The 16,528-nt window shown below is 40.4% G+C and overlaps 1 protein-coding gene across 2 annotated transcripts in view; it reads left to right on the forward strand.

Annotated features, from left to right (window-relative positions):
- Positions 1-14,618, forward strand: part of LOC127413623 (cytochrome c oxidase assembly protein COX15 homolog) — a 68,049-nt gene extending 53,431 nt beyond the window's left edge. For both annotated transcript variants that reach the window (XM_051650902.1, XM_051650903.1), the window contains 3 exons: positions 3,640-3,794; positions 3,877-3,990; positions 14,229-14,618. In XM_051650902.1, the coding sequence (XP_051506862.1) occupies positions 3,640-3,794; positions 3,877-3,990; positions 14,229-14,360 (401 nt within the window). In that variant the 3' untranslated portion in view covers positions 14,361-14,618. The remainder of the gene's footprint in view (positions 1-3,639; positions 3,795-3,876; positions 3,991-14,228) is intronic.
- Positions 14,619-16,528: the final 1,910 nt, after the last annotated feature.

Here is a 16,528-nt window from a genome sequence, read left to right on the forward strand (position 1 = left end):
GGGAGATTCGCAGCATGAAGCTGACAAATCTGCAGAAATTGTGCGATGCAATCATGTCAACATGGACCTGAATCTCAAAGGAATGTTTCCAACATCTTGTGGAATCCATGTCACGAAGAATTTAGGCTGTTTTGAAAGCAAAGCGGAGGCCCAACCCAGTATTAGTATAGTGTTCCTAATGAAGTGCTCAGTGAGTACATATATAAAACTTTCATACATACAAAATGAAAGTTTGTGTGAATTTTAAAACTGATACGCCAAAGGACAGACATGATGGATTAATGACATGCATCATCAGGACTGAAAGTGTGTTCACCAGTCACCCAAACTGTAAGAAATTATGATGGTCGTGGCGCCATGCGGGGGTCGGGCATGTGGGCGGCGGGCTCTGTACACTTTGCTGGTTTTGATAACTTTTGGTGGCATGGGCCGGTGGGATTCGGTGCACTCTGTTCCGTGGCTGTTCTGGGGGGACGATGTGTCAGGGTCCTCGGGCTCTGGAGACATTGGGGGACGCATTGCGGCCAGCGGAGTGGCGTCCGTGTCGTGGGAGTCCCGGGGGGGAGTGGGGGGACGGAGTGTGGTGGAGTTCCTGGACGGCTCTTTCTGGGTCTGCTCGACGTGGCGGGCTGTGGGCTGGGGTTCGTGCGAGCTTGCGGGATTCTGGCATCGCTGGGGGGGCAGGCTCCGATCGATTCTGGCCGGGTTTCTGTGATCATCCTTGTGTTGCGGGGAGTGGGGGAGGGCTTTCTTAGAGGAGCCCTGGCATTTTCTTGTTCCCAGACTTTGCGGGCCCGGGGGGACGTGGTCGATTGCGGGAGACTTTTGCATCGGCGGTGGGTCGCTTTTGCACTGGTGTCCGGCTGGGTTGGGAGTGGGTGCTGGGGGTGGCTGTGGGGTGTTCGCATGCAGCAGGCAATGTCCTTTGTGGGGTCAGTGGAGTGGGTGGGTCGTGTTGTGGTGCTCGCGTTGCGGCCGGGTGGACTGGCTCGCTGGGCATTCGTTTGGCTGTTTGGGGATTCTGCGCACTCTTTTTGTGCTGGTTCCACCTGGCGGATGGAGTTTGTTTTGTGGAGCGGCACACCTTTGGGACAGTGATACGCACGTTTCTTTCTTTTTTTTTTTTTTTTGGTTGTGGGGAGTGTTCAGGATTTGGCTGTTGCACTGGTGTTGGAGTGTGGTCTTTGTAGTCTTGTTTTTGACACACAATCTTTTTTTTTTTTTTTTTTTTGCATGTCAGGTGTTGATGTGGTGGGTTGTCTCTCTCCACGTAGGGTGTGGATGGGTTGGGGCACTCCATGGGGGAGGGAGGGTTGTTTCTCTTCTTGGGCGTGGAAGGTATGGTGTGGTGTTTCTTCAGGGGGCACACCTTTCCCTGCAGGGAGCTGGTGGTTGGGGGTCATGTGGTTGGCACTTTGGTATGTCCCTTTTGCGGGGTCCTGGGTTCTGGCAGGTGCCGGTGTCTGTTTGGGGACCGGCTGGTCTTTGGTGTCCTCTGTGAGCATGGCTTGGGAGCTAGGGGCGGTTCTTGGGGGCCGGATCATGCAGTGTGCCTCGTTCGCCAGTGGTCCGGGGCACGGGAACTCGTGGAATTGGAGGAGAGTATTGGGGGTGCTAGGCCGCCAGGTGTCATCTGGTTGCCTCGGAGAGTTGGCCCGATTGAAGTGCAGATGTGGTGCTGTTTTGTCACGGAGGGTGGAGTTTTGTCTGTTCGAGGCGGGACGGTCGTGCTTTGGGTCGGGGGACGGGGCAAGGAGGCTTTTGGCTGGATGTATGGAGTGGGGGGTCTTTATCTGCCATTCCCTCTGTGAGTTCTGCTGGTGGTGAGGTTTTTGCCTCGGCCATTTATGTTGGTGATGCTTTTGGGGAGTTCTGTCTTGGTCTCTGTGGTTCCGTGTCTTCGTCTAATTGTTGGTTCCTTTTCTAAATTCTCGGGATGCGGGGTCAGTTGGTCTGGGTCCGGGGCTTTGGCTCTGGCGGCGTGCTGCCCGGTGGCGGATTTTCAGCCGGGCGCCTTCCACTGGCCCAGGTGTTTGGCCGTTTTGTTCCCAACGGATTTGTGTGATTTGGTTGGAGTTGATTTTGACCCTTAAATAGGGGGGTTTTTGAGCGATGTGGGCAGGTGGGCTTCATTACATTTATCCATGATTGGGAAGATTAATGTTAAGATGAATTGTTCCGGGGTTCGGCTGCCTGCTGCGGTCTCTCCCTGTGGATGTCCCCCTCTCTTGTTTCAGTCAATTTGGTGGCGTGGCGAGGTCCTTCATTTGGAGTGGTGGGCATCCCAGATTGTATTTCGGTGGGTTGCATGGGCCAATTGGTGGGGGTGGGCTGGGCCTGCCCAAGATTTTGTTTTATTGTTGTGCGTTCGATCTTGGACGTTTGGCTCGTTGGTCGCTTCCGCCTGGCCCTGGTTTTATTTTGAGCAGGGGGTTTTTACCCCTGTTTCGCCGGGGCCTTTCTGTAAGACTGGCCAGGGGGGTTGGGTTGCACCCCGTTGTCTCGCATTTGCGTTCGGTGTGGATGGTGGTGTCTGGGGTGTTTGGTTCGGACATTTGTTTGAATGTTGCCTCGGGCATGTGGCTAAGCCCAGAATTTTGTGTTGATGGGTCCCCTTTCTGCTGGTCGGAGTGGATTGTGGGGGAGGTTGGTGCGCTCGGTGACCTGTGTGGGAGTGGAGTGCTGGGATCCTTTGAAAGTATGGTTCAGCATTCCCGGATCTCGGTTCTTTAGGTGTTTGCAGCTGCACCGCCTGCTCTATGCTATTTTTGGGAGTGGCATACTCCCCCCTGGAGTGGCAGGTGCTCTGGGAGTGGTGGTTGCTGCTTTTGGAGGGGGTCATGAGGCATCAGTGTATTACTCCCTGCTAATTCAGAGTCTGGGGGATGGAGCTTCAACTTCTCTCAAGAGATTATGGGAGAAAGATTTAAACTTGGTATTGGGGAGGCAGTGTCGGCTAGGATTCTAGAAAATGACAAGTCTACATCTAGGGATGTGGGGGTGTGCCTTATGCAGTTTAAGATTTTACATAGATTCTATTGGACTCCCTCTAGATTGTATAGGCTTGGTCTTGGGGACGCACCCATCTGCTGGCAATGGGGACATAACCCATGTTTTTGGTGGTGTGTTAAGATCCAAGAATTTTGGTTGAGGGTTCAGAGTTTTATGTGTGATCTATTGGACACTCAATTTTCATTTTGCCCCAGACTCTGTATTTTAGGCGATGGGGCGGTCATTAATATAGGGGATAGATATATAAAAAGATGGGTCCCAGCCGGAGTTATGATCAGCAGATGGATCATTCTTAGGGGATAGGGGTCAACTGGAGCACCCTCATTTCGGAGTGGTGCACAGAGATGGGCGGGTTGGCGGCGTTAGGCTGGGAAAATGGCATTTGTTTAATAGGAGGTGAGGTGGATGTTTGGCCTTTTTGGAGGGTTCTCGGGGAGGGGCAGTGGAGAGGGATTTGTAGTTTTAAATGTGTATGTGCATTTCTATTGTTTTTTTAAATTATACTTTTATACTTATACTTTTATGTTCTAAATAATTATGACCACTAGGATGTGTGTTTGTGTCTGTTAAGTTTATTTAATTTGTGAATGGAAACTACAAAAATGAAATTATGATGGTCTCTTACAGGTGCATTTGTTGCTGGACTGGATGCAGGTCTGGTGTATAACTCCTTCCCAAAGATGGGTGAGCGCTGGATCCCAGATGATATTTTAGCTTTCTCTCCAGCCGTCAAGAATGTGTTTGAAAATCCCACAACTGTTCAGTTTGACCATCGTATACTGGTAAGGACTGCACTCATCGCCTGAAACTCATCTAGCTGATTGTCTGTTTTTAATGGATTTATTGTATGTCATGTTTGTGCAGGGCATCTGCTCATTGACTGCTATCACAGGACTCTACCTCTTCTCCAGACGGATGCATTTACCCCCAAGGACAAAGACTGCAATCGGCTGTCTCACCGCCATGGCCTATACACAAGTAAAAAGTTTATTTATAATTTTTTATTTGTGCATACAAGAATTCACATGTACAATCCAAATGATACTGAATGATGGAATACTTTCATTGAAAGACGAGTTGTTGGACGTTGTGAGCATTTTCAACTCACAAATTCAGATGGGACATACTATATTTGATGTTTATGCCAGTTTGTTTTGAAAATATGAATATGAAATGTTCATATACATCCATTTATGTCACAATTCACAAACAAGGATGTAAATATAAAATCATTGTTTACTTGATGTGACATGAGTGGCAGCAGTCGGACTGCAGGTACACTAAGTGGCCAAACATTTGTGGGCGCAACAGTTGAAGTCAGAAGTTTACATACACTTAGGTTGAAGTCATTAAAACTCCACAGATTTCATATTAGCAACTAATAGTTTTGGAATGTCATTTAGGACATCTACTTTGTGCATGACATGAGTAATTTTTCCAACAATTGATTACAGACAGATTGTTTCACTTTTAATTGACTATATCACAATTCCAGTGGGTCAGAAGTTTACATACACTAAGTTAACTGTGCCTATAAGCAGCTTGGAAAATTCCAGAAAATGATGTCAAGCCTATACAGTTAGCCAATTAGCTTCTGATAGGAGGTGTACTGAATTGGAGGTGTACCTGTGGATGTATTTTAGGGGTGTAATGGTTCAAATTTCTCATGGTTCGGTTTGTATCATGGTTTTAGTGTCACGGTTTCGGTACGGTTCGGTATTTGCAATGTACAGAGAAAAAAAAATATTACTGCCAAATCCAAAGTAAGAATATTATATTTGGTAACAAACACTTCAACAGGTTTGCCATGAATAAAAATCATTGTTTTACAGTAACCGTAGTTTAACTATGGTATTTGTAGTAAAAACATAGTAACCACAAAATCAACATGGTTACTGTCATGTTTACAATATATATATTATGATCATGGTTATTATATGGAAACTACAGTATTACTGTTGTAAAACCATGGTTAATTGTATCAAAACCATGATTTCTGCAAAGAAAACCATGGCATCAGCAGTCATGGTTACTACAATAATTACTTAACCATGGTTAATTTTCGCTGGGTCTTTAACTAAAAAACCCTTTTCTCTAATTAATAAATCAATATTTTAACTTAATACCTACACTATTATGCTACATGCATCAACATAAAATGCATTTCAAAATCAACTGCACATATATTCAATATTTGGAAGCTGTACATCACTATAGAAGGAACTTTGCTATTAAAATGGATACGAGGGATGTTGTGATGCGGCTCGAGTGTTTTAATCATACGCGGAAATCACACATCTTCAGCAGTGGAGAATGGCTTTAGTTATTGTTTTATGCCTGTCCGAATCAGCACTGAGTGCTTGCTTAAAAACAAAAGGGAGTTTGTGCAGTTTCAGCTCATCTCTGTGTGCACCGCAAGCTATCTTTCCCTGGTGATTTCGCCGTAAATGATCATATGTCGATGTACAACATTACCAGTATATAGCACTCGTGTTGAGCGATGTCTGCAAACAGTGCCTGTTTTGTAAACATTTTTTGACCATCGCTGTGGTAATTGACTGCAAAAGTGTGTATAAAAATATGTAATTAAATAATAATTGTATTTAGAAACCCAGTGAACGAGCTGAAGGCAACTGTGGCAAGGAACACAAAACTCCATAAGATGTTGGTTTATGGAGAAAAATAACCTTGGAGAAACCAGGTTCACTGTGGGGGCCAGTTCCCCTCTGGCTAACAGCATGAATATAATGCCAATATTACTTATTTATGTGCAGTGCAAGTCATGGTTTAAAATTATTAAACTAAGTATGTGTTAAGGGCCAGTGTTTAAGCAAAGATTTTGTAAGAACTGTAAGATTAATGACTAATGTCTTTGAAGTTCATCCAGGATTAACTGCAGAAGTTCATATAGATGCATTGTCCTTTGTTAGTTGGCTGATGAAGGCTTTTGTTGGCAATTGATGTTATTGATGGTCTAATGATTGGCTACACTCTTAAAATGGAATACATAGACAAAGGTGATTCAGGCCTAGATCAGTTAGGAGCTTCGCTGTTCAACCGGCCGGTAATTTCGGTAAGGTCTATCCTAAGTCCAAGGTTCAGGCAATGGCATATGAAGTATCCCATGTCTTATGGTTGGAGTTGGCATCAGTTCATCCTCTGAGGTCCATCGTAATAGACTGAAGTCATGTCTGGCTGGCACCGGTTGCATTTTGTCATCATCATTCAGAGACACGTAGCAGTGGAGTCCGATACCAAGCAGGAATGGAGCTGGATCCGGACGGTTCTGGTGACCTCGGGATATGAATCCCGAGGTTGAGACATGGAAACAAATAGAATAATATTAGCATAGATGCCATTAAATTTTTTGCTGAGTTTTTAATTTTTTTTTATCAATGTTTCAGGTTCCGGCAGACCTGACTAAAGCAGCCTAATTGTATGTGAAGAATAAATTAGGTGTATGCCTGGCTAAATAGATGAGTCTTTAGTCTAGACTTAAACTCAGTGAGTGTGTCTACATCCCGAACAGTGTTAGGGAGACTATTCCATAATTTAGGAGCCAAATAGGAAAAGGATCTACCTCCTTTTGTGAATTTTGATATTCTAGGAACTATTAACAGGCCAGAGTTTTGCGATCGTAATGAACGTATTGGAATATAGCGTAGTAGAAGGTCACTTAATACTGTGGAGCTAGACCATTCAAAGCTTTGTATGTAGTTAACAGAATTTTAAAATTAATATGAAATTTAACTGGTAGCCAATGTAAAAATTATAAAATGGGGCTAATATGATCATATTTCTTGGTTCTAGTCAGCACTCTGGCTGCTGCAATTTGAACCAATTGAAGTTTATTTATTGAACTTGCTAGACATCCGCCTAGTAATGCATTACAATAGTCTAGTCTTGAGGTCATGAATGCATGAATTAATTTTTCGGCATCAGCAACAGAAAGCATGTGTCGTAATTTGGCAATATTTCGTAGGTGGAAGAAAGCTGTTCTACAAACATTGGTAATTTGATTTTCAAATAGCATACTGGTATCAAATATACTAAGTTCTTCGCTGTTGAAGACGATGTAACAGTACATCCATCAAGAGTCAAATTATATTTTATCGGCTTATTTTTAGAGGTTTTTGGTCCAATAACTAGTACCTCTGTTTTGTCGGAATTTAGTAGAGGGAAATTTCTGGCCATCCAATTTTTGATTTAATTGATACACTGCTAATTTGGAGAATTGTGAAATTTAAAACTGATCCCTGTGACACTCCATACTTGACTTTTGTTTGATTTGACAATTTCTCGTTTACACAGACAAAGTGGTAGCGGTCTGCTAAATAGGACCTAAACCATGCTAATGCAAGTCCACAAATGCCAACATAATTCTCTAGCCTATTCAAGAGAATATCGTCATCTATCGTGTCGAAGGCAGCACTAAGATCTAAAAGCACTAGAAAACAATTCAGCTGTAATCAGATGATAAGAGCAAGTCATTAGTAACTCTGATAAATTAAGTCTCTGTACTGTGTTCAAATTGTTCAAATTAACATAATTGGGAGGACACAATATTTTCTAGTATTTTCGACATAAACGACGATTTTAAATCTCCCTATAATTAGCCAGTTCTCCAGGATCAAGTTGTGGCTTCTTAACCCTCTGGGGTCTGAGTCTTGACATGCCTTGACATTTGTGCTTTTTTCAGTTGCTTAAAAACATATTAATGGCTAAAGTCTCATAACACTGTATTGAGCAAAAAACTGGGCTGCAATAATATGTGAACACATGTATGTACATGTTTGTATTTTTGAGAAAATAACGTTTATGCATGGTTTTTGAAAAAACAAATTGTAAGTCACTGAAATAAGGCCATATAACACATACTAAACATTTGTTCATAAGACTTTTGAGAACTGGATCTTGTAGCCTAGAGTTTTTGCTACAAAAATTATGTGAAAACCATCCTGATCACTCATTCATACAAAACAACATAGTCATTTAACTTTTGTAAGACACTTTTAGTGTTAGAAAGGCCATATGCGAGGAAGCGTGGATGATCATGAATATTGATGTGATTCACACATTAGGAGACAAAGACCCTTCCCCTGAGAGAGAATGAATGTGAGGAGACTTAATGATTGAATGTATTGTTTGTAGCTTATTCACAAAATCAAGTTTAAGTTAAAAGTAATCTGACTATACATTTTCTTTACATAAAGACTTAAAAACTTTAGACCTACACTACCGTTTAAAAGTTTTAGATCTGTAAGATTTTTTAATGTTTTTAAAATAAGTCTCTCCTGCTCACCAAGGCTGCATTTATTTGATCCAAAATACAGCAAAAACAGTGGTATTGTGAAATATTTTTACAATTTAAAATAACTGTTTTCTATTTGAATATATTGTAAAATGCTATTTATTCCTGTGATCAAAGCTGAATTTTCAGCATCATTACTACAGTCTTCAGTGTCATATGATCCTTCAGAAATCATTCTAATATGCTGATTTTCTAATATGGGCATATTTACAGCACATTTTACACATTTACACCCGAACAGATATTTGCAAGCACAAGCTTCGTTGATGATAATGAGGCAGCATAAACAGTAGTTAAAATATAATCTAAACATTCATGTTATTTTTATATCATATTACATATCATATTGATATCATACAGCATACAATTTAAATACCTGCTTTAGCCGAAACAACATTTAAATGTAACTAAAACTTGACTATTAGGACATATTTAAAATTTCAATACTCTGAATCCTGGCTGGCAAGTCTGGAAATAGTCCAACTAGTAAAATATGTCCATGTTTATATAAAATAGCATGTCAACTAATATGTAAGTAAAACTAAATTACTTACTCATCTGAAATTGTATTCTCGGCTGGATCAAGTCGCTCTTCAAAATGCAAATGTTCATCGCTCTTCTTCTGAGGAAAATGTGAACTCTTCATCACTATCCAGGACCATCTGATAGAGCTTCCTCACCTGTGTAGCATGCCATCTTCCAAACACGCAGGAAAGTGAATGAATCTGATGATGAACTTGATGCTTTTTAAGGCACTGTTGGGGGCATTTACCATTTGCATTGATCGCCTCAGCACATTATCATATGAATAGCGCGCTCTGCTGGTGGGTGCAGGAGAATATTTGTTTTAAATTTGAATTGTTTTATTTAAAAGTACACATTTTAAGCTCTTTAGACATATGTTTCATGTTTGTGTGATAAATATTCGTGGAGTTTCAGTTCATTTTTGTGACGTGTTTCAGAAAGATGCTTGCGGAGACAGAGACGGCTGAAAGCGCACCCTGTTTATTTTCTTTATTTTACAAAAGCACAAGGTTTTGTTGTTATTGTGAGTGTACACAAATAAAAGTAGACCCTTTATAGTCTCTAATGATGTCTCATCTGTATGCCCAAAAATGACGGAGTATTTTAAGTTGTTTCCGCTGTTATGAGGAAAACATCCAGCAGGACGCGCCGGCGCTTCCGTCGACCCCAGAGGGTTAATAAGCAGTTTGATAACTGCCATTTTAAAGTTTCTTGGGACATGTCCTAAGGATAGCAAGGAGTTTATAATATTAAGAAGAGGTTCTGAGATTAAAGGGAATATCTCTTTTAAGAGCTTAGTTGGTATTGGATCTAACATGTTATGGCTTTTGATGTTTCGATAAGTTTTTTTTAGCTCTTCATGACCTGTGACAGCAAAGGATTGAAGATGCACATGAGGAAAATTATGAGACACTGTTTTCTGAGGTACTGTGACAGATGATTGCATAATTCCATTTTTATTTCTGATTATTTCAATTATATCAGTAAAGAAATTCATTAAGTCATTATTCTTGTGCTGCAACAGAATATCTGGTTCAGTTGAGGCTTTATTCCTATCCAGTTTTGCCACAGTTCTGAATAAACACCTTGGATTGTTGTGGTTATTTTCTATGAATTTGCTAAAATATGCACCTGGCAGCTTTTAGGGCCTGTCTGTAGCTACAGACACTATCCTTCCATGCACTGCGAAATACCTCTAAGTTTGTATTCTTCCACTTGCGCTCCATTTTCTGAGCCACTCTCTTGAGAGCATGAGTGTGATCATTGTACCATGGTGCGGGGCTTTTTTCTTTAATTGTCTTTAATCGAAGGGGGGCGACACTATCAAGAGTGCTAGAGAAGACTGTATTTATATTTTCTATTATTTCATCAAGTTCTTATAGACTTTGGGGCTTACTGAGTGTATGAGATAGATCTGGAAGATTATTAGTGGAGCTATATTTAGTGGTCAAAATAATTGTTCTACCTGAATGATAGCATGGTGTAGATTGAATAACATTAGCTGATTGCAGCATACAAGAGACGAGGTAATGATCTGAGACGTCATCGCTGTGCAGTAGAATTTCTATAGTATCAACAGCAACTCCATATGACAGAATTAAATCTAGCTTATGATTATGGCAATGAGTTTGTCCTGTCACATTTTGTCTGACTTCAAGCGAGTTGAGAATATCGATAAATGCTAATCCCAATGTGTCATTTTCATTATCTATGTGAATGTTGAAGTCTCCACCAATTAAAGCTCTATCTACAGTAACTACTAGATCTGATAGAAAATGTGCAAATTCACCAAGGAAATCAGAATAAGGCCAGGTGATCTATATACTGTAGCAAGGGCAAAAGACGACAGATTTTGTTATTTATATCTGACGGTGTTACATTAAGCATTATTAGTTCAAAGGACTTAAACTTATATACTGTCCTCTGAGTAACACCAAAAAAGTCACTGTAAATTGTAGTAACACCTCCTCCTCGACTCCTCTGAGGCTCATTTTTATAACGATAACCTGGGGGAGTATATTCATTTAAACTAATATATTCATCCGGTTTAAGCCAGGTTTCAGTCAAACAGAGCACATCCAAACTATGATCCGTAATAATTTAATTTACAATTAGTTCTTTGGTTGAAAGAGATCTAATGTTTAGTAGCCCTATCTTTATATGAAGTTTATCTTAAATTATTTTTTATTTTTTAAGTTTGACCTTAAGCACATTTTTTCTAAATGATTTAGTGAGGGGTTTGTGTTTGGTAGTTCGGGGAACAGACACAGTCTCTATATGATATCTAGGTGATACAGTCTCTATGTGTTGTAGTTTGTGACCTGTGTGATGTCTCAAGGCAGCTAGCAGACGTTCGTATTAGCCAGTTTGTCTGCTTCCTGACCTGGGCCCCAGTTAGTCAAATACTATCACTATTAAAACTATGAGCCAAATTATTGAGAGGAGAGCAGCACCTTCCCTGGAGGGATGGAATCTGTCTCTCTTTAGCAGGTCAGGTCTACCCCAAAAACTCTTCCAATTGTCTATAAATCCTATGCTATTCTCCAGACACCACTCAGACATCCAGCCATTCAGTGACACTAATCTACTGGAAACCTCGTCACCACGACGAGCAGGGAGGGGGCCAGAGCATATTGCAGTGTCTGACATCATTTTTGCAAGTTTACACACCTCTTTAACATTATCTCTAGTGATCTCCGTCTGGCGAAGCTGGACATCATTAGTGCCGACATGAATAACAATTTTAGAAAATCTACGTTTAGCATTAGCAAGCACTTGTAAATTTGATCTGATGTCAGATGCTCTGGTACCCGAAATGCATTTAACAATAGTGGCTGGAGTCTCTATTTCCACATTCCTTACAATAGAATCACCTATGAACAAGGCTCTTTCAACATGATTCTCAGTGGGTGCATCACTGAGTGGGGAGAATCGATTGGAAACCCTAAAAGGAACGGGAGAGTGGTGTCGCTTTGCTGAGCGAGTATGCCGCCGAGATGTCACCCAAACGCCCTGCTGCAGGGGCTCTAGAGCCGGAACCAAAATGTGCGTGTTGCTCGCTGTACAACCCGCATCCAAAACAGTATCTACCGGCTTTTCTTTCTCAATGACCTCCACTAGCGTTCGGATGCGGGTCTCTAACTCATTAACCTTCTCCGTCAGCCAGACTAATTCCTTACATTTATCACATGTGAATCCCTCACTGCTGATGGAAGAAGCAATAGTAAACGTGGCTTGTAATGCAGGAAGCAATAATATGAGTGAATGCCATGACTTACCGCAATTGTTTGTTGTTTTTGGTTGTTCCTAATAAGCAGTGCTTTGAGATCGATGCAATAATCCATGTAACACGGAGGAGAAAACGGGTGCGTGCTGTAAAATGCACGCAGTTTAATCATGATAAAAATAGAAAGCGGATGCATGCGGAAAAATGCACGTAGTTGAATCGCGATTAGAGAATAATGCGAGAGAAAACCTGATGCGCGCTGAAAAGTGGCAGATTTGAAAGATTAAATGCTGAAAACAGATAGATAAGAGATGTTAAAAAAGCTTGCAGGCTACAAACACAGACTCGAGCTAGGCGCCAGCAGCAACATGAAGTGATGTCAATCCAGATGCGTCATTAAATTTGAGGTGAACCACGGTGCCAGTGCTTCCCGAATCGTCGGTGGCGAACCATACGGTTCATTTTTTTACCGAGGGTAAAAGGCCTGCCTTAAAACTCAGTGCCTTTTTGTTTGACATCATGGGAAAATCAAAAGAAATCAGCCAAGACCTCAGAAAAAAATTTGTGGACCTCCACAAGTCTGGTTCATCCTTGGGAGCAATTTCCAAATGCCTGAAGGTACCACGTTGATCTGTACAAATAATAGTACGCAAGTATAAACACCACGGGACCACTTAGCCATCATACTGCTCAGGAAAGAGACGCATTCTGTCTCCTAGAGATGAACGTAGTTTGGTGCGAAAAGTGCAAAATAATCCCAGAACAACAGCAAAGGACCTTGTGAAGATGCGGAAGGAAACAGGTAGATGCGTATCTATATCCACATTAAAACGAGTCCTATATCAACATAACCTGAAAGGCTGCTCAGCAAGGAAGAAGCCACTGCTCCAAAAAAAAAAAAGCCAGACTATAGTTTGCAAGTGCACATGGGGACAAAGATCTTACTTTTGGATAAATGTCCTCTGGTCTAATGAAACAAAAATGGAACTGTTTGGCCATAATTACCATCGTTATGTTTGGAGGAAAAGGGGTGAGGCTTGTAAGCCAAAGAACACCATCCCAACCATGAAGCATGGGGGTGGCACATCATGTTGTGGGGGTGCGTTGCTGCAGGAGGGACTGGTGCACTTCACAAAATAGATAGCATCATGAGGAAGGAAAATTATGTGGATATATTGAAGCAACATCTCAAGACATCAACCAGGCATTTAAAGCTCAGTCGCAAATGGGTCTTCCAAATGGACAATGACCGCAAGCATACCTCCAAATTTGTGGCAAAATGGCTTAAGGACAACAAAGTCAAGGTATTGGAGTTGCCATCACAAAGCCCTGACCTCTGTCCGATAGAAAATTTGTGGGCAGAACTGAAAAAGCATGTGCGAGCAAGGAGGCCTACAAACCTGACTCAGTTACACCAGTTCTGTCTGGAGGAATGGGCCAAAATGCCAACAACCTATTGTGAGAAGCTTGTGGAAGGCTACTCAAAATGTTTGACCCAAGTTAAACAATTTAGAGACAATGCTACCAAATACTAACAAAGTGTATGTAAACTTCTGACCCACTGGGAATGTGATGAAAGAAATAAAAGCTGAAATAAATCATTCTCTCTACTATTATTTCACATTCTTAAAATAGTGATCCTAACTGACATAAGACAGGGAATGTTTTCTACGATTAAATGTCAGGAATTGTGAAAAACTGTGTATATATGATGTATTTGGCTAAGGTGTATGTAAACTTCTGACTTCAACTGTATATGTGCTTAATGGACATTCAAAACCAGCTTCCACTTATCTGGGAAGGCTTTCCACTATGCTATATGTTGTAACATGGATGTGGGAATTAGTTCCCATTCAGACACAAGCATTAGTGAGGTCAGACTCTCAACAATGGCATTCCAATCCACTGGCTTTGTGCAGGTCAGTCAAGTTCCTCCACACCAGATTCAGTGAACCATTGTCATGCTGGAAAAGAATAGGGCTCTCCCTCAACAGCTGCCACAAAGTTGGAAGAACTCAATGCCTTAGAATGCCATTGTGTGGAGTAGTATCATTATTAATTTGTTGAACTTTATTTTAAATTGAACTATTTTAAAAAGCTCTAATTTTCATAGAGGTAACAGTGCTAATGTAATGTGTGTGATTCTATTCTCAGGTGGCTCTTGGCATCAGCACCCTGCTGCTCTATGTGCCCACTCCGCTGGCAGCCACACACCAGTCTGGATCTGTGGCGCTGCTCACCTTCGCCATCTGGGTCTTGGCTGAGCTGCGAAAGGTGGTCAAGTAGACTGGGCTCTGCTTTCTCCAAATGAGTTTGAAGAGATTTTAAATGAACTATGCTGTGGACTGCCATGAGTCTTCCTTTCCTTATGACACCACAGCATGTTTAGTATGGATGGGTTTAGATAATAGACCTTGCACAAGGTGTAATGGTGAAGTATATTGATGTGTTGTTTTGTTTTTCAGTCTGTCAATATTTCATTTATAAAAGGAAATGTTTGTAAAGTGTGACAGCTTATTTAAACTAATAAAAATAATCATCTGCTTTGCAGTGTTTTTTATGAGGACATTTATCTAGAGTTCACTGATCCAAATAAATTACACATAAAAAAGAATACGTACTCTGTCATTTCATGGTACAACAAAGAAATAAGATTTGTGGTTTGCTCAAACTCTGAATCTGAAACACAAGAATTGTACGTCATTGCTTTATTGAAATAAAAGTTGTCTTGTAGAATATGACAATTATCACAATGATAGGCATAATGTTTTTTATCACTTGGTACTATTTTCACAAATGGTACATTTTGAAAACTTCAAAATTGATCACACGTGTGATATTGTGCTTTCATTAGGTGTAGAAATGTTTCCTTTTACACAATCATTGTTTCCAAACATATAATTCTGACATAAGAACATTTGGTTTAACTACCAAAACACAACAGAATGATTTTCTTTCGGCTGAGTAGATTTACAGTCAGTTAATAGCAAACAATACAAGATACCCTTGGTGCTGAATTAAAAATGTTGCAGTACTGTAAAGTAGGCTATGTAACGTCTAGATGGAACACTGATTAAGTGTGGTTGAAAAAGTTACTTTACAATAAATTTTGGACTTGGCACAGACTAAACCTTTGAAAAACTACATTTTAATTATTTAAACATGTTTTTCTAGATGTTAACAGATTTGTATGTGTTGCCCATTATGCAAGACAATGGGCCTCATTCATGAAACACAAGTAGAACAAATTTTTGTGTAAATCGTTCGTAAAGTCGGTCTGACGTAGATTTTCGGATTCACAAAAGTTTTCGTATTTTCAAAACATTAGTTGGTATGAACCAAATTTACACCTGCTCCCGACCATGTGTAAATCATGTGCAAGACATCCGAACGTGTTGTGTTCTTTCAGACAAACTGCCATGACCACATTTTGATAGAAGTAAAATTAAGTTATGAAAAATATAACTAATAATTAGTGAAATTAACCTTAAAAAAATGAAGAAACATTTCTTTGCTGCTTTGAAAAAAAAAAAATATATAGTTTTTTTCCCAACTCTGCTTATCGTTTTTCCAGCAGATCTTGACATGTGAAAGGTTTAAAGGTTCAGTTTGCAATTTAATATGTGACTGGTTGGACATGTTTTTTTAAATGAGCTCTATAATTTAGGTTTCATAATTTAGGGTAGGTATCGGTAAATCACGTTCAGTTGATAACGTATGGTCAATGGTAGTGCTGTTAAACCCATAATAAGCACATGGCGGGCAGTTTTGTACACAATATGTAGGGGGGACAAAAAAAGAAAAAGCTCGCACAATGTCATATAGCTTGCAAATATGTAATATCTTACAGCGTTTTGGTCTTCTTCAGGCATTCTATACATTTCTTTTTTCCTGTTGCATGGGAAGTATATCACTGTACAGTCTTGGATTTACTCAAGAAGTTTCACCAATGACGCTGGCGATGCGCTCAACCAAACCAAAGGTTTATGGTGGTGGACATCCAAACTGAACATTTTTTGCACTAAAGCTTAATGTCAAACCATTTTTATTGACCTCTTGAACTGTTTAATTCACAAAAGAACCTCTGATGACAGCAAAAGCATGAGAAGTTCCTGTGTTACTTTTTAGAACGAACATGTGATTGTTTGCTAAATCAATATTTTACAATGTGAATGCACTCTATAAAAAATAAATAAATAAATACTGTTCGCATGGATATTAAAAGCTTCCAATTCTCATGTACTAGCGAGTCTGAAGCCTTCTTTATATGAAGTTTTCATGGGCATGGATTATGATAATTGTGAATGAACGTGCAATTCACTAACATACACACGTTTTACTAACACATCTGGGGAATACGAAGCGTTCGTGAATCCAGCGGAAAGTTTTCTGGAAGCTCCATTTTACGTATAAATTACTCCCAATTTTTTTGTATATTTACTAAATTTTCATGA

This window comes from Myxocyprinus asiaticus, chromosome 23, assembly GCF_019703515.2.
Source record: "Myxocyprinus asiaticus isolate MX2 ecotype Aquarium Trade chromosome 23, UBuf_Myxa_2, whole genome shotgun sequence".
Taxonomy (NCBI): domain Eukaryota; kingdom Metazoa; phylum Chordata; class Actinopteri; order Cypriniformes; family Catostomidae; genus Myxocyprinus; species Myxocyprinus asiaticus.